At 37.0% G+C, this 18,664-nt stretch overlaps 1 protein-coding gene across 1 annotated transcript; it reads right to left on the bottom strand.

Moving 5' to 3' along the window:
• Nucleotides 1-1,568: 1,568 nt before the first annotated feature.
• LOC132191425 (uncharacterized) lies at nt 1,569-17,352 on the bottom strand. Its single transcript, XM_059606438.2, has 20 exons — nt 16,073-17,352; nt 15,568-15,771; nt 14,248-14,352; nt 12,805-12,870; nt 12,554-12,718; nt 12,316-12,390; nt 12,027-12,178; nt 9,746-9,881; nt 9,538-9,607; nt 9,328-9,455; nt 9,127-9,183; nt 5,684-5,869; nt 5,475-5,567; nt 4,214-4,299; nt 4,064-4,130; nt 3,913-3,979; nt 3,707-3,843; nt 2,509-2,600; nt 2,352-2,418; nt 1,569-2,230 (listed from the first exon to the last, which is right to left on the bottom strand). Exons 1-20 carry the CDS (start codon nt 17,279-17,281, stop codon nt 2,066-2,068), a joined length of 3,327 nt encoding a protein of 1,108 aa, XP_059462421.2. The 5' UTR covers nt 17,282-17,352; the 3' UTR covers nt 1,569-2,065.
• Between the last annotated feature and the right edge of the window lie 1,312 nt (nt 17,353-18,664).

The raw sequence follows: 18,664 nt of genomic DNA, 5'->3' as shown, positions 1-18,664 counted from the left end.
AAAAAAAAAACACTCAAAGTATTAAGACACTCAAATCTCACATTTACACAAAAGAGATTCTTTCCACAAAAAAGTAGAAATAAAAATAAAAATGAAAGAGAAAATAAAAGGACAAGCTTCTATTTCTCTCTCACTGTCACAATACCACTCTTTTTCTTTTCTATGCACGGCACAAAATGACAATTTTACACCCTTAAAAACCTTTGTTTTTTTTAATACAACTTGGGAAAGGGGTTACATGATAATAATTAAACTAAAAATGGGTGGGCTACCCAAACAATGGCCCCGAACCAACCAAAAGAGAATTAAGAAACCTCTTAACTAAATATTCTCAATTTCATTTGGAATTGAGAGGACCCTACTCCAATAAGCATGGCATTGTCTTGTAAACATGAAGTTATTAGTCATAAATGATTGGTTTGTATATTTTTTTTTTTTTTTTTGACATGTCCGCACAAGAGGGGGGAGGGGGGATTCGAACTAGTAACCTCCGCTTCATTAGGCGTGGTCCCAGCCGATTGAGCTACCTCTTGGGGACGATTGGTTTGTATATTTGAGTAACAAGAGTATAGTTGTTGAAAATATATGAGAGAGAAAAGAGACAAACTCATATGTCATTAGTCTTTCTATTGCATAAATTCTGATCATGGGGAAGCATTCCAAGTTAATTAATTTGGGGCCCTAAAAGTCGTGGAGGTGAAGTTTGATGATCAAAGTTCACCCATGGATAAGAGTGATCATGAAACATTTTTCCATGTTTATTGGCATTTGCGTCCATTAATTTCATATTTAAGGGTGATTTTGACTTTTCGATCAATTAAAACAGTTACAAGCACGTGATAAATCGATGAGAATTTTTGGTATTTCACCCGATAGACGTCAAGGAATAATAATAAGTTTTTGGTCAAAGTGGTTACGTTAGAGGCAAGTGACCACTTTTCCTTCTAATCTTACAGCAAAGTTTAACAGAGTGGCATATTTGTCACAAAATGGTAACGTTACGTATCTAATTGTCACACCTATCAATTTGTGGAGCTTTAATGCAGATGACTGGTAGTTGATGCGAGTTAAATATATTTAACCCTTCATAATTTTACACCATTTCAAGTATAGTATTATCCAGCTTTCTTGTAGAAATGACTCATATATAGACGCTATAGTACACAATACACAAAACCACAGCCAAAAGAAAGAGAACATGAGCAATTTTTACTCATATTTCCAATTTTGGGCATCTTGAGGCTCTGAGCTATTAATATGTTGGGTTAATTGATGTCTGGTCATATGGGCACAATTTTGAAAGAAAAATATTGCATATGCTAATTTTCTTAAACTTGCAATAATAATAGAATATTGTTTAACAAGGCAAAGATGATTAGATTAGATTATCAGTTTGGCATTTTGTGCCAACCACCAACATAGTAGTTAGTTAGCTTAGTCTACCACCAGCATAGTTAGTTAGCTTAATCTGCGACTTGAACCAGTCCACGCCCAAAAGGATGAAAAAGCACACCCTAAACACAAAAGCAGAGAAGAGCAAATCATTAATGATATCATATCCATGGAACAACTGAAACAAGAAATACTGGACCTTTTTTCCACATTCAGCGAAAATCCAAAGCACCAAAACTGCCAAAAGTTTGATTCAATGACACGCCTCAACCAATAAAAAGCCATAAGTTGGTATCTTTACATAAATCTCTGTTACTTTCTTTTCGTTCCTTTTGGACTGACTTATCAATACCACTGCTAGTATACATATTCTATACCAAAAATTCTCTATTCCTCACCTTAAAACTTTCAACTAACCAAAAAACATCGCCTTGGTGACGGACCACGCGAAACAAATTATGGAATACAATATGGAAAAGAATGGGTAATTGAAGGACACCAACCAGACGCAGCTGCTTCTTCTACATACACAGACATGAACTGAATTCACGCAGCAGCTTCCCCGAAGAGGACCAATGACATGCTCACCAATCCAGAAAATGAATTAAAATGACTGGTCGGTCAGCAGCTTCAAAAGACGAACGAAGACACGCCCACAAAATTTAAAAAGAAGCTAAGACGAGAGGATGGACTGCAGTGCAAGCTGCTGCTGAGGCTGCAAGGATGACCAGGTTGACGCTAGGGTAGAGGGTGGTAAAGTTTGTTGAAGCTGCCTCAACAGATTAATCATCCGACTGGCAGTTTGCTCTGTTGCTAGATCTTTACCTGCACATAAAACCTACACCACCAACTCTCCCAATAAGTTAACAAAAAAGGTAAAACAACAAGAGAAACTAAAACCTAAAATCTTGTGGCAGTGGATTATAGTAAATGGGCATCAGAATACAGGAAGATTATACCTCAGCAAAGACTGCAACTATTTTAGGAAGATATTGATTGTTTGGCCCTAAAAGTTCTCTATCTGACCTGCGAAGATGCAATTGTTTTTTCAGTACATCTGTGCACTGAAAAATGAATCACCCAAGTCAACATGTTCTAAAAATTCCAGATCTCTACCTTTCAACCATTGCACAAAGCTGTTCATGCACAACCTTGGCCTCAATCAAATCACCTTTTATAGGCAAGCAGCTTAACCAGGCAGGGACCACCTGCCAAACATCAAACACATTAGAACAATAGTAGGGCCAATGCATCCACTGTCTAACTCATTATGAAAACAGAAACAAAAGTATTGGATATGGAAAGCAAACTCCATAGGGGAAACAACCCAATCTCTGATTTTATCAAACAGGACAAGACCCTACGCTCAATATTGCTTTCCAAAAATGAACCTTGTCCATGTCAGGGATCCTACTATCAACTCCTGACATAGAGCATCAGATGATGAGTAGCAACTTTTAGTTAGGACCATTTCTTATACTAGCACTTATTTCAATCTTGTCCAGCAAATAATCAAAATACTTTGATCATGCTGAAGCTCCACAAAAATGAAAAGCTTGTTTCAGTAACCAGATGCACAAATCATCTATTATTGGGTCATCTAGAACTCCTAGAGAAATAATGTAATGGCAGAAGTTTTCTGCTAAATTGTTTGGGGTTTGTGGATCTTATACCAGCAATGCAATACATTAATTCAGATATGACAAAATAATGGCATTAGAGGTTTGCTTGGGAAGAGAAGCAAGAAAAATCATATTTCCTTCATAAAACCAACATGGTCAATGAGTTCACTCATCGGTGGTGAGGTGATGAAATTGTCAATGAATTAATTCGTTCCTAATGAGGTGATGACAGACTATACAAAAAGGGCAATCTGCAAGTATACCTTATACACAATCCCAAGCAAGAAAATTATTCGCTTAATGTGACATCCCACATTGCCTGGATGTGAAAAAGATGATGTGTTTATCTGGAATATGCTCTCTCTAAATAGTATGAGACATTTTGGGGTAAACCCAATAATAAATCCGTGCAGGCTTAGCCCAAAGCGGACAATATCATATCATTTAGGGCGGAGTGTTGTACACATGATCTTTTCCACACCTAGGCAATGTGGGACGTCACACTTAATCTTAACCCTGCATAATAACATGCTGGCAGGAATTAAGACCAAAACAAGAGCACTCCTTTGAAGGGAAAAATGACAAAAAAGGGTCTACTATCAATGACAAGAAATGGCAATCTAGATTCAGTAAATTACTGATGACACTGAAGAAGGTGCAGCAAAAACAAGCCACAATAAAATGCTATGTACCTGTGTAGCATCTATACTTTCACGATGGAACTGGCATATTTTCCCAAGAGATGAAACAGCATTGTCATATGCCATTACATTGTCTGCATGCAGTGCATTAGGGTGCCGTATTACAACATTCAACCTTGTAAGAGCCTCTGCAAAAAGACAAAAGAACATGTATTAAGGCAACAACTCCAAGGAGAGAGGCAAGTAAAGCAACGTACCTCCAACAAGAGGTTTGAAGACAGATCCACCAAACTCCGCACAAACACCAATCCCATAAACAGCTGCCTGAAAAGGAATTGAGTTTATCTTAAATTAGACCCATGATTACTGGAACAGCACAATAAAGCAGTTCTAATCAAAGTGGCAAACCTGACGAACATCTGGACTCTCATCATTGCAGGCTTCCAATAGGAAAGGAAGATAAGAATCATAATATCTGTTCAAACAAGAAGTTCAATAAATACAAAAAAGGAACCTGCTGCCAATAACAATTTCAATAAAACAGAAAAGAACGTTTACTTTAAGGCTGCTTCATGGCAATACTCCACAACATCATCGAATATACAAATGGCAATTCTCCTCTCTTCTGCTGTTTTATCTTTCCCCTGCTTGATCAACAAGTTTAATAAGAAAGGTCAAAACCCAAGTGCCTGTCTTAAGGCAGCCATGAATTTCCATAGTACTCACTTTAAAAATAAAAAATAAAAAGCCAACTTTACAAACACAATTTAGCTTTGTTTTCTTTCTTCTGCTTCCTTTAGTTTTACAAAATTAAATAATAATAATAATAATATAAAAAAGCTCTATGAATGGTAGCCGGTAGCATGAAAGAAAATGTAGTTTCTCAATTCCACTTTTGATTAAGAGGCTGCCAACCCCCCCTGCAGGTCAAGTTGCAACACAGCCCCAGGAGGAGACAAAGGGGTATTAGTGCAGGAATAAGGATGCAAGCACAACCATAGGAACCAAGTGCTTAACGACACCCTTGCCCAAAAACATATATCAGGAATTAGAAATTAAAACGAAGGAAACAAAAGGTTCTGCTTTAAACCCATGGTGAAAAGGCCAAATACCGCATGTTTCTATATACATCCTCCATGCATTAAAACAGCTAAAGCCCAAAAGCCTTGCATTAACATTTAGGCACCGTTTATTTTGAGACGTAAAACGTTAAACCCAAGGTGAAAAGGCCAAATACCGCATGTAAGAAATATACATCCTCCATGCATTAAAACAGCTAAAACCCAAAAGCCTTGCATTAACATTTAGGCTCCGTTTATTTTGAGACGTAAAACGTTTTCCGTAAAACATCTCCAGCATTTTCTGATGTTTGGCTTTGCTTGGAAAACTTGGTCAACTGCAAAACATTTTTGGTCAATCATAAAACACCCCATCATGTTCAGTAAAATGGTTTACATTTTTTTAAACCATTTTACACATCCCAAACACCACACCTTCTCCCAGCAGCACCAATCCCTGCTAGAGCCACCTCCACTGACAGAAAATATTTGTAGGAAAACATTTTCAGTGTGAACCGAAGTGGAAAATGTTCTCAAGGTGACAGTCGAACACCAAAAAATCAGTAGTTTTCCCAGAAAATGTTTTCAGCTGAGCATTTTAGGTCAAAAAGTTTTACATCAAAATAAACAAAGCCTTAAGGAAACAAGAAAGCCTTAACTAAGATAGAAAGAACTTATATATAAGAAGAGTAACGAAATAATAAAAAATAAGAAATAAGAAAGGAAAAGACTCAAATGTAAAATTGAGAAAGACAACTCACCAACATTGGTGTTACATAGGATGCAAGCTCGTCAAAGAAAGGCAAGAAAGACGCCTTGAAAGTTTTAAGCAAAGTTCCCAAGCAATCACCAACCTTGATCAAGAAAGAAATATAAATCAAACAAAAATAATAACTTAATGGTCATCCAAATCAATTAGAGCATCAACTCATAACCCAGCTGCCATGAAATATATGCTCAGCTAACATACTTGATTAAAAACTTCTTCTTCTTGCTCATTTTCTTCCTTGAGCAGTTCCCCCTCCTCTGCATCAAAGTCCTCGGCTTTGGCCCGCTCTGATCTTTGTTGTTTTCGGGAAGAGCTGGCTGTGATTACCTGTTTAATCTCATCCACTATGCACCTTACTTGGCTAACATCTAAAAGGGGTCCAGAAATCTGAGAGAAAATAACCCTAAATTAACATATATTTAGAAATCCTCAAATTATAAGGCAGAATGAAACCATGAAACTCAAGGACAAGAACAAATTTTACTATTCAATTATTGGAAAATAAAGACTTTAAGTCAGCAAAATACCACCAAATCACCCCTCTCTAACCAAAAAAAAAAAAAAAGTGAATCGAGTCTAAAAACAATTTTTTGATAAGTAAAGATGTATCCAGACCCTGTGATGCAATAGCCAACAAAAGTGAAAAGTAGCAGTAAAAGAATGCTTAGGAAACAAATTTACTAATCATTTGCTTATCTGTTAATCATGTCCCACAAATAAATGGGGTATATTACACTGAGCTTTCTCAAGTACAGTGCAAACTACAAGGACACAACATTAGGAATGGTTCAAATTTTGGAATTAGTGTTTCAATAGTAGAGTAGGTCACAATTAGTTTGGAGCTAGATCTCAATGTTGCAGGTGCCAAAACAGTGGTGTGATCATGGTAATGTTTTTGATCCATATGGAGAAGATAGTGAATTTAGTGATAGAGATGTGAAGTACAAAATCAAAGTGAAAAGGATAATAATGACACATAACATTAATGCTCACATGGAGATAATACAAGGAACCTCTGCATATTTTTGCTTAGTCTCTAAGAAGATCAATGCTATTTACCAAGTATAACAAGTATTTATAATAGGTACAATTCAAATATTAAAACCAAAACAGAGAAACAACATAGTTCAAATAATCAGATCAGCAACTACAGGTTAACTGACTGTAACCATAAATCTGTACGCCTTCTCAAAGTAATTTCCTCTCGCTAAGTCACCACCATAACTAAACTTAAGATCTTAGTGAGAACACAGTCTCTACTACTTATAAAAAAAAAAAAAAAAAAAAACACAGTCTAACTACTAATGCTATGTGTGTCAAGTGTCAGCGTACTTGTTTTCTACTTGCAGTTTGAGTTTTCCTCTCAAAACAAATACATTAACAAACAAGTCAAAACACAAAACACTCCTCAAAATACAAAACACCTTTTATAAAACTATATTCTTACTTGTAGAACTATTTTGACAAACCAGGTGCTTAACCTTAGTAGAGGTGGGAGCTAACTTATTATTTAAAAATATTAAAAAATAAATTAAATAAATAAATAAATTTTAAAAATTAAAAAAAAAAAAAAAAAAAAGAATTAGTGGTGGTGTGACCACCCTAAGTAGAGGAGCGCAGCCACCCCTCTCCTCCACTGAGGGTGGCCACACAACCACTTTTTTTCTTTTTAATTTTTTTTTATATAAATAGTCGGTCCACATTTGTTTAGGTTTTCTAAAAATAAACAGGTGTACTCCATAGAAAACATTTTCTCAAATGTGGACCCCACCATAATACACTCCTAAAAATGCTTCTCACCTTCTGTCACATCAAAACATTTTTTTCTAACCAAAAACATAAAACACTTACCCAAATACATCAAGAAACACAACCCAGGTGTATGGGTCTTTGCGAGTAGTAGTTTAAGAAATATGGGGTCCCTATGACCATTGTTTTTTTTCATACATCAAGAATCATAACCCAAGTATATGGGTCTTTGCGAATAGTTGTTTAAGAAATATGCGGTCCTATGACCATTGTACTTAGCATAATGTACATATAGCCGCGACAAACATCAAGGACACACTTCTCAGCATCATTTAAATCATGTTATGAATTTCTTCCGTAATAATGGGTCATTCTATAGTTCTCAATATCATTTTCTTTCATCAAATATGGAGCTTTCACAGGCATCTGAACTCCATTGAAAGTTCCGTCTTAGGTAGCCAGCCACTTAAACAGTAAATAAGTAATCAAAAAGTCCACCTACCTTTTTTAAATATTTTTTAAAGGTACCAGCCAGAAGCAAAATTTCCATGACCACAGGGAAAGAGAACTCTCTTAGCCCCATTTGATTCTGCGTAAATCCTTTTTCAGAAAAAGTTTTCCCCACTTTAGGTATTTGGGACAGCTGAAATCTTGGGTTAAAAAAAAAAATGGTTGAACAAGGAAAACAAGGTTAATGGGGAGTAAAATGTTTTACACCCAAAATTTTTTCCACCCTTCTCCCTCACCGCACACCCCATCCTCTCCCTCACCACTCTGCGGCTCCTCCAGCTCCACAATCTCGCTGCTTCCACCCTCCTCCACTGTGCCTCCTCTTCTTCACCATAGCCAATGTGCTTTCCTTCCTCGCCTCGTCTCACCCAAAAACCCTTCACCCTCCTCTCTCCCAACCACTCTCCCCCTTGTCCTCCTGCTCGGCTCTAGTCATCCTTGATGCAGATTTCTCTGTATCGGCCTTTCGGGCTCTCTACACAGCACATTTGGCCCTCAAGGTGCATCTCTGTGACGCCCAATGAGAGTCTCTATATGGGCTCCCCTACCAGGTATTCACCACTGTCATGGACAAGCTCAAGCTCCATATTGCTCTCTCTAATCCCTCTCTCCCTTCTGATTACGCCGTCCCCATGGTCCACTCCCGCCTCTCTACCAAAACCCTTGTTGTGTATGCTGATTTTGGGGGTGTGGGGTGACAGTGATGGTGATTTATGGTGGTGTTTATAGAGCATTTTCAGGTTCCAACCAAACAATTGAAAATGTTTTCCAGATCATTTTCATGTTTGCAACCAAACACTGGAAAATAACCAATTTTCCTTCAAATGTTTTCAGCTAAAAATATTTACTGATAGAAAACATTTAACACACCGAAACAAACAGGGCCTCCATGACCAAAGAACCATTTTGTGAATGCCATCCCTTGACCAAAAAACTTTAAAATAAAGAATTGAAGAACATCAGAACTCAATACCTATGATACTGTGGAGAAAGTGATGAGGCTTGGCACAAGAAACCAAAAGAATCGAGGTCCATGATTAGATATCATGAAGTGGCAACAACATTGAAAGATTATTTTCGGATAAGAGAAATAGTTTGACATGGGGTCCATGGAATGCCGAAATCACATTCTCAAATTTATGCATCATGGAAAAGCAAGAAGTTCTAAAAACTATCACTAGCAAAATTAATCACCTCTTCTTTTTCTTTTTTTTTTCCTAGTCACATGTCACAGGAATAATCTCATTGGGATCTACAATAGTTCAATTTGCAAGTAGACACATTGGACCTTTCACAGGATATAAAACATCTAGGGTGAAAAAAGAGAAAAGAATACTTTTTTTTGTACAAACATGTACTCCAACCTCATAAATGGATGTACATACCTGTATGCATTCATTCAAAGCATCCATCATGCTTGCACAAATCTCTACTTCTGGCTCCTGAAAGTTAGCCACACTTCCAATAAATCAGAATATACAAGCATAAATGCTATGTGTTGAGTTTAAACAAACTGATACCAGAAAATTAAAAAAGAAAAGGTTTAAACGACATTAAACCGCCAACAACCAGAACAGAGGTTTAACCTTGTGTAAAGCTTCCACCAATGCTGGTATGATGTAATCAGATAACTGCTTTATGTAGGACTCATTACAACCATTGGATTGCCCCTTTTCTATAGCTAATTTAGCTGAACGCAACAGCTCCGGCATGGCTATAGACAACATCAAGAATTTCAGTAAAATTCTGCATAACTCACCCAAGGTAAACAGAAATAGCAAAGTTCATATTCATACCTGAAACAGCTGCTTTCCTGACCTCTTCGTGGAAATAAAATTTAAGAAGGGGAACCAAAGTAGGAGCAACCTATATTACTTATTCACATTCAGTATAATGTTTATTGAAATCCTTGAAAGGAAACCCCAAAAAGAGTGTTTTTATAAGTTATGCATATCAAAAGATTAAAAAAAAAAAAAAAAAATCCTCAAAATTTTGAAGATAAACCTGCTCAATCCATGGGAAAAATCCTTCCTTCAACTCATCAGCATAGCAACATAGCATGTTACAAGCTGTGGCTTTTTCCTCCAGGACACTAGTCTTGATTCCTATCCTTTTATCCCCAAGAGTAATCGTTTCAATGCTGCAATAAGAAACAAGGCAAATATTCGTAAGAACAATGGTATCTAACATAAGCATCATCTTTCTTTGAGGACACCTTTCTTTTTTTCTTTTTTCATGCATGTGTCATTTGGATGGGGATTACCTTTTAGGATTCCTAAGAATCCTAAAAATTCCGTTTGGTTGCATTTTAGTATTTTACTGTAGGGAATCCATATGCCCTAGAGAATCTGGACTCACCCTTAACTGCTTTTTACTGGGAATGTAGATTCCCCTTCTTAAGAGGTGGGAATCCACATTCCCGTGGCCTTGGGAATTTATTTTTTTATCTAAAAGACAGAAAGCCCATATTTTATTATTCATAAAGCGTGGTAAACACCTGTGCGCACGCTAAACATTCTCGCTTTCTCAATCACCTTACAAAAAAAATTTAACTCTTTTATACTACAATTTGGTTTTCTTTTTGTTTACTGGATATTGTTATGCTTAAGAAAAGTTAGACAACATGAAAATTTTGTTATGGTTATTTTTCTAATGCTACTTTTTTTGAGTTTGACTCTGACCATTTGTAAATTTTGTTCATAAAAGTGAATAACTATTTTATTTCACAAATACGAAAAATGAACAGGTTTTATTTGGTTAGAGGAAAAATAAATCAAATTTGTATAAAAGTACGAACTATTTTATTTATTTTTTGGATAATTAATGCGAATATTATTGAAAAAGTGCAGAAGGGCGCAACCCTAGTGCAAAAATATATACAAGAGAAACCCCTACAAAATATACAAAGAGCACATAAAATAGTAAGGAACTATTTTATTCCACACAAAAAAAGGGAAATAACAGGTTTTATTTGGTTTTAGATGAAAAATAAATAAAATTAATTAAAATAAGTACATAAAAGTCGTGAACTATTTTATTCCCCTCAAACAAAAATGAATAGATTTTATTTGATTATCATTCATCAAAAATAGGTTTTATTTCATTATCAATAAAAAATAAAAAAATAAAAAAAATAAATCAAACGGTATAGACAGTTTATATATTGAGAAATAAAAGAAAAACCACAGTTTATATATAGCTTTTTCCCCTTATCATTTTTTGTTTAATTGTTAAATACTTTTATCTCAAACAACTTTATACACTTGAAGTGAGAAACATAGGGATATTTTGAAAAGTATAAATAATTCCTACAAGATACCTAAGAGTAAACCAACAATGAGAATTCATATTCCTAGGAATCCTACCAAATTCCTAATCATTCTTAAACATGGATTTAATCACATTCCCAAGAATCCAAATTCTCAGAAATCATATTCCTGAAAATGTGGATGTCGAGGCAATGTTTGATTCCCCAAACCAAATGCCGCATTAAGATGGTGGTTGTCAAACAACAAGGCATTGTTCACACTTTTTGTAAAAAAAAAAAAAAAAAAAAAAAAAAAAGAATAATGATTGGTATAGAAAAGTCAAAAGGTTGTATTGAAAAGTGAAAAAGTGGTATTGAAAAGTGAAAAAATTTTGTTTTGTAGTAAAATTTTTATTTGAATAGTAGTAAAAAGTAAATGATGTGAGATAAAAAGTGTGAATGTTTTAATGTTGATTTTTTTTTAAAATGAAATGAATAGTATTTAGGGAGGGGTTGGTGTTTAACAAACTGAGCCTAAGAGTTGGTGCTCTTCTTTGAGAAGAACAAGACCTAAACAATGAAAGCAATACATGAGTGCTCAAAATGAATTTGGTAATTTTATTTTCCTATTTTATGGTCTTCTCCACAACCCCCCCCCCCCCCCCCCCCCCCCCCATCTAAGTCAAGGCCAGTTATTCCACTTAATGGTTTCTCCAAAACAAAGCGTAGGTGCAAGGTTTGGAATCTGGAAAATGACAGTATAGAGTTCAGATAGACGTCTGTATGTACATGCGTGTATGTGTGTCACCCAAATCATTTTAATGAAAATGTTGAGGGTGCCTCTATCTAGCCTAATATCATATAAAACATAAAACCTGCATGATGAACTTTATCTCCACTCCAAGAATATAATTTAGACGAGAAAAAAGAAAATATTCAGATAAATATTAAAGGAGATTAAATCATATGGACATAAATCTCACAAAATTAGAAACAACCGGATATTAAAATTTAATGACACTATAACTAAAAGGAAACCTGTCATCATCTTCATCAATATCAGCATCTGAATCCGCAGACGTAATCGTGACATCAGGCTTAAGTTGAGCCGATTGAAGCAATGGGGGCATAACAACATTCATGTAAGGAAGAAAATCCTGCCCAAGGCACTTGCAAAGTCTGGCCCATGCCTGAAATATAATTACGCAGTTGGTTTTTCCACCAGTTTTTAACAAGAAGTAAAATAAAACCTTTATCAACAAGATAAAAGTGCACGATATCTTTTACGTAGACTTCCACATTATTCCCTCAAATGGAAAGAACATACTTGTAACATGTAGCTTGTAGTTGGATCATCCGACTCCATTTCAGATCCTTGCAATGACATCAAGACATCCATAACCTTATAAGAGGAAAAAAATCAGTAAGGACATAGTAAAATATTTCAGGGAGGAGGGTGGCATCAATCAAAGAAAAGAAAAGGTCACTACCCCTTGATAAGTCATGTATATGGTTAGCAAAAACAATCAAAGAGTCAAAGGCTCGAAAATGTTATAAATTGTCACCTGCTTAGCATCATCCCTAAACTTATCCTTCCCAACAGCCATTCCAACCAAACTAATGCACTCCATAGATTTGGCACGAAGCATACGATTAGACTTGTCATTCGCATTCACCAAAATAGCTTTCAAGTAAGGCATTACTGCATCATAATACTTTTGAAATTGCTCCTGTTATAACAACAATAACATTTTAAAATGATGGATTCTAAAATGAAATTGAGACTATTTATGTAGAGTATGAGTAACTAAATTACTTGTGACGAATCAGCGACTGATGCTAAAGCTGTCAAAGCACCCTCTTGCACCATCTGCTTCCCATTCTGGAAAGCATACAAATAACACAAAAGATATAAGCTCAATAAAGAGGGGAAAATGACAACTCCTCTAACCAAAGAAAATAAGAATTCCCATAAGAAAAACAAAGAAGCAAAGCCCAGGATATCACCATGGCAAGATAAAGAATAAGCTTATGAAGGACAGTTCAAACACCTAATGTTATATTATAAAGCTACAGGACTTATGGGTGTGTGTGTGTGCACACTATGAACACAGCATGCATACTTTGCACCACAGCTAAAAAAATAGCTTATCGCTCACCTCCACCAGTCTTGCTCTTCATCATTTCTCTGTCCCACAATTCTTTCATTTTCCTCACTTTCTTTCAAACATCCTAAACTAACACCTAATATCAACCACCTTAAAAAGCCTTTAATTTCCAATAACTAGTGCTTTAGTTCTACTACAAAAAGGCACGCTTAAACAATTAATGCAACATAGTCCCCAAGATTATATCCAAAAGCAGGGTATGATACCCCATCCTCTCTGCCACAACTTTCTCTCCTGTTTCCATTGCAATCACATATAATCAAGTTAGTAAAAAATGTATCCAGGCAAGTTCCCTCTCAAACCCCCTTTTTGAGTCATCATTGTACTTTTATGTAGTTAAGATAGTATACATCAATGAAAATGTGTCATTTCTTAAGTTCTCTCTCAGGGACAAAAGAGGCTTGTAAATATCTAGTTTCTGAGTAGAAGTGTTCAAGGATTACAGCTGAAAAAAAATAAAAATTAAAGCTGCTCAGCAGTTAGGCCATCTGGACCAACTTGCTTATCTTTTTTTTTAATATAAGTAATCGAAAAATTTATTAAAAGCGTAAGGGCCCCTACATACATAGGAAGTATACAAAAGAAAACACCTAACTGAAATGATGATGAAGAAAGAAACAGTTCATTTATCAGTTTGGTCATCCTCACATAATGAATTGATTTGCCAGTTTAAGTGTGTCGCATTTTCAACAAGTCCCATAATTTTATGCTTGGCATAATAATAATAATAATAATAATAATAATAATATAATGAAGTCCAATAATTGTATACTCTCTGCATTTTTAGATGTTGTTTCGTTCTAACTTGTTTTCCCTGCACCCAATTTTTCTTTTTGACTAGAAATTTTTTCCCAGTGTTCTTGTGTACCTCCTTGTTAGGGCTACACCCACCTTTTTCCCTTGTAAATAATTTTTTTTCTATTTATATGAGTAAAAAAATAAAGAAAAAAAAAATCAAACAGTCCCAGAACATCTTCAGTAGATATGTTCAGAGTTCTATATACACATTTTTGAATACTGTAATCAAACAGTACTATATGGACAAGCGAACACATGCTCAGCATAGGTTGATGACGAGGATGATCATATACCTGGAGGAGGACAAGAAGTTTGGTGACAATAACATCCAAATATGGTGTTAAGATATCTGGGGTGCAATTCTCACTGAAATTGAGCACTGCTGAAGCAGCATGGGCCTGTGACAACCAGAAATGACAGTTATTTTTTTATTTAATAAGTAACAGCAAATTCATTAAAAAGTGCAAAGGCCCAACCCAAGTATATAACAAGTATACAAGAGAGAAGCCTAACAAATAGTGGAGAAGAAATCTAAATAGCATGAATATTCGAAAAACTACAATATGAGGCAGCAGCCCAAAGAAAGAGTATTAAGAAAGCATGAGAGTTATTGGAACACTTTTATATGAAGATGCATACATTACACAACCAAGGGGCCAAAAGAAACTTAAAGCAACTAATAAAAATATCAGGAGGCAAACATTCGACAGTTAACAAATTTATTTTTCTACAATTACTCAAGGTTTGGCTTCCATACCAAAGTCCAATATACGCATTACTTTATTGTACAACTTTTAAACTTACATTGCCAACGGGCTATGGTTCAAATATCACATCCTCCGCTCATAAAAATAAGGTAGATTGTGAGGTGGTAAATTCAAGATCCATCAGTTGCATATGTAACTTTACAACAAAAGAACTACGTTTTATATTTATAAGCTGGTCTGAATAAACATGTGAGAAATGGAATCAGCTTTTCTTCACTACCAATTTACATCAAACCCAATAAACAAAAACCATTCTGTGTTTCTCCCATGGAAGCCAATTAGAATAAGCATCAAATGTCACCTTGCGATTTATTAAGCAATTGAATTGTAAAGTAATTGTAGCTGAGAAGATTTAGAACTAACATTAAACTGAAATCCTATGTTAGTCATCCCACCCCATCTTATTAGGGAAACATGTAAGAAGCAAGCTCAGAACCCCAGTACTAGGGGACGCCTTTTTTTCATGTCAGTGAGCGTATGGTACTTACATAAGTCCAATCATTTTAAAAAAGTCAATATATAAATACAACAAGGTGAATTGAAAGAGTGTTTCCTGTCATAAAAACAAAAGTATATAATTAACTATTACATGAATAATGATCCATTCACCAAATTTAAACATCAATGCAAACCATCCTCCCTCAATTTTAAGTTAGCAAAACGTGAATGACAATCCTTTTGAAAGGGATGCGGTATATACCGAAACAATGGCAAAAAAAAAAAAGAAAAAAGAAAAGGAAAGACCATCCATCTTTATTTGCAGGGGAAAAAAAAAGAAATTAGAAGGGAGAGAGAGGGAGAGAGAGGAAACAACAAAAAATAGGATATACTCCTTATATCACAAACCTGAACTCGGGGATTGTGGAAATCATCCATAGCTCCAGCTAATGCAGGGAGCACTTGAGCATGATAATGAACTTGCAACTCTGGGCCCAAGTCCGTGGACAATTGCCCAATTGCATTTATCGCTGCCCACCGCACACGGGGATGCGGATGTTGGAATGATTTCAAAACCATTGATAGTACTTGTTCCAAGTTTTTTATCATTACCTGCGTCAAAAAAAGAGAGACCATGAGAACACCACACTTCAAGACAAATCAAGTCTTTCGGTCAACATAGCAAAACCAAAACCAATGAAAACTGTAACGGAACTACATAAAATGCAATAACAAATACCAGAACATTGTTTCCAGTCAAATAAAAATACTTGAATCAGCAACTGTTCCTCGACACATAAGTAACAAGTAAATACATTTCCCGAAACCTATTGCCCACACTAACCCGCACTCCAAGTTACTCCCAACATATTGGGCAAAACATCTATCAAAACTCACAAGCAATGCTCTATACCTTCGAGCAACCCTCCGCGATTTGTGCAAGCGCAATGAGGGCGGCATGATGCTTTTGCCATTCCGGAGCGGCCAAGAAAGGCTGGAAAGTCTCGGAAGCGACGGGCACAATGGTATTACCACCCAAGGAAATGGACAGCCTGTCCAAACACTCCTGGCCAAAGGCGTAATTGCTGGTTTCCCCGGCGTCCTCGTCCTCGCTCTCCGCATTGTGCCAGGACGGATCATCCTCCACATCCAAGAGCATATTCATCAGCACCGCGAACAGCCTCCGTATAAACTGCGGCAACTTCCTCATCATCCCCGGGGCACGCTCCCTCGCCTCCGCCAACGTTATCACGAACTCAATCGCCAAATGCCTCGTGCTCTCCTCCAAACTATCCGCCTCCGCAATCTGCAACATAGACCCGACCACGTCCACCAGCTGCCTACGCAAGAATCTCGGCTCCGTCCCGGCTAACTCGATCAGAAGCTCCAAGGCCTCCTGAGCCGTCGCCTCCTGATTGCAATTCAAGGCCTCGGTCAAAGTCCGCATCATCAACGGCAACAAGTCCTGGAACCTGTCCCTGTCTGAAGAGCTCGACAAGCACTGCACGAAATTGATGGCCGCGCCTAGCGCCGCAATCCTGACATCCGAACTTCGCGGCGAGCCCAAGCAATTCAAGAACACGCCATGGAGCGTGGTCAGGTGCGGTGCGAGGGTTTCTCCGATATAATGCGCCAATTGCGCGAAAATTAGCAGAGCCAATTCCTGAAGGTTGAGATTATCCGAAGTGACGCACTGGAACATGAAGGGGAGGAGCTCGGGCCAGGCGTCCTCGGGCAAAAGGGCGGAGGCGAGTTCGGAAACGGCGTCGCAGAGCTTTTTGGAGATGGACTTGACCTGCTCGGTCTGGAGGGAGGAGAGGAGGACGGACTTGAGGGAGGAGCGAGTGGAGTCGGCGAGGCGGGGCCAGAGATCGGTTAATTGGCGGCGGAGGAGGATGGCTGACATGGTGCGGGACTCGGGGCGGGGTGAGGACTGAAGGAGGCGAGCGAGCTGGAGGGAGAGGGAGTCCGGCTGGTTCTGCTTGCAGAGGTTGAAGAGGGACTCGGCCTGGGCGCGCTGCTCGTTGGTGGAGGACATAAGGTGGGAGATTAGGGTTTCGAAATGGGAAGCGTCGGGCCCCAGGAGGAGGGCCAGTTGGTGCGGAGTCGGATCGGCCGCCATCGGATGATAGTGGGGGAGATTCAGGAGCGAGTTTTAGGGTTTTAGGATTAGAGGCCTAGAAGGGGAGGGGGGGGGGATTTTCTTTTGGTTGGGGAGGCGGGAGAGAGGGAGAGAGAAAGAGAGAGAAGGAGACACTAAAGAGGGTTTGATCTTGTTGAGGAGGTTTTTAAATGGTTGGAAGGGTGGAACTTGGATGCGGTTCTTGCAGGGACTGGCCCATCGTTGGCGAATGAATATACGCCACGTGGACAGGAGAAATGCCAAATCGTCTTACTCTAGTCCTCAATAGATATTAAAATAATAAAATACTAAATTATAAAAAATAAATAAATAAAAATTATTATTATATTATATAATTTAAATTATTTGCATAGAAAAGAAAATTAAATTATTTAATATCAAAATAATGTTTCAGATTGGAGAGAATTTATTCCGTAAAGCATCTAAGAATACTTGATCAGAAATTCTAGAACATGACGTGGTCAAAGACAACTCGAGGGATTTTTGGTACGAAAATAACCAAAGGGCCTATTTTTCTTTTTGAAGGAAATTCTGAACAAAGCTTAGCTACAATTTATTCGAATTGCATGCATTTCAGACAGCTTTACAAAAGAAAAAACATGTGTATAACTCTCTTACTTGGTTGTGCAATCTGAATTGTTAGAGACAATAAACCCTACATTTGTCCTTTTATGTGAAGGCTATACGAAGCACTTGAAGTTCTATTTTTATCGTTTTATCATTGCTTGTTATGATAAAAGTTTTTTTTTTTTTTTTTTAAATACATTTTTAGATGATCAAACTGATGAAGAGCTTTCTGCAAAATAAAGAAAAAGTCACTAAAGTTACGCCAATCGAAAGGAGGTTAATGGAAAACTTCTGAATCTTAAGTAAGTGGGGTTAATGAAAAACCTCTGAATCTTAAGTAAGCGGGGTTAATAAAAAACCTCTAAATCTTAAGTCAGTAAAAGCTTTATGAGATGAAATTGAATAAAAAGACAATGAGAGAAATAATGTATGTAATTGGCTTTGGCTTTGGGGGTAGTGAGCCTTTTAAGGGAGAGGCACATCATTCAATATGGTAGCATTGATACTTAGAGTGTGTTTTTCCTTGTAGGTCACATTAATGGTGGTTTGGCAATTGATGGGAGTATATAGTTTCCGTGTGAAAAAAATTCTAAGAGTTATTTGATTAAGCTTCCATGTGAGAGTAATTATGTGATCTAATGGCCCGTTGATTTTCCATGTAAGGGCTACTTGAGTGGGCTTAAGGTAATTATTTAGTATATCACTAGTTGCCCCCCATATCCACCTGAGATTCTGCATCAATCTCAGCTAGCATCCAAGGCCTCCACTACATTCAAACATGCAATCATGTTTAGA

The sequence above is a fragment of the Corylus avellana genome, chromosome 10 (genome assembly GCF_965113065.1).
Source record: "Corylus avellana chromosome 10, dhCorAvel1.hap1.2, whole genome shotgun sequence".
In the NCBI taxonomy this organism is placed as follows: Eukaryota; Viridiplantae; Streptophyta; class Magnoliopsida; order Fagales; family Betulaceae; genus Corylus; species Corylus avellana.
This window is presented reverse-complemented; position numbering and strand designations above follow the sequence as displayed.

Coding starts and splice junctions, on each gene's coding strand:
- LOC132191425 (XM_059606438.2), bottom strand. CDS start 17,281: ATGGCGGCCGATCCGACTCCGCACCAACTGGCCCTCCTCCTGGGGCCC. Junction 5,870..9,126: donor CTTTGAATGAATGCATACAG/GTATGTACATCC, acceptor ATTTTCTCTCAG/ATTTCTGGACCCCTTTTAGA. Junction 3,980..4,063: donor AGAGTCCAGATGTTCGTCAG/GTTTGCCACTTT, acceptor ATTCCTTTTCAG/GCAGCTGTTTATGGGATTGG.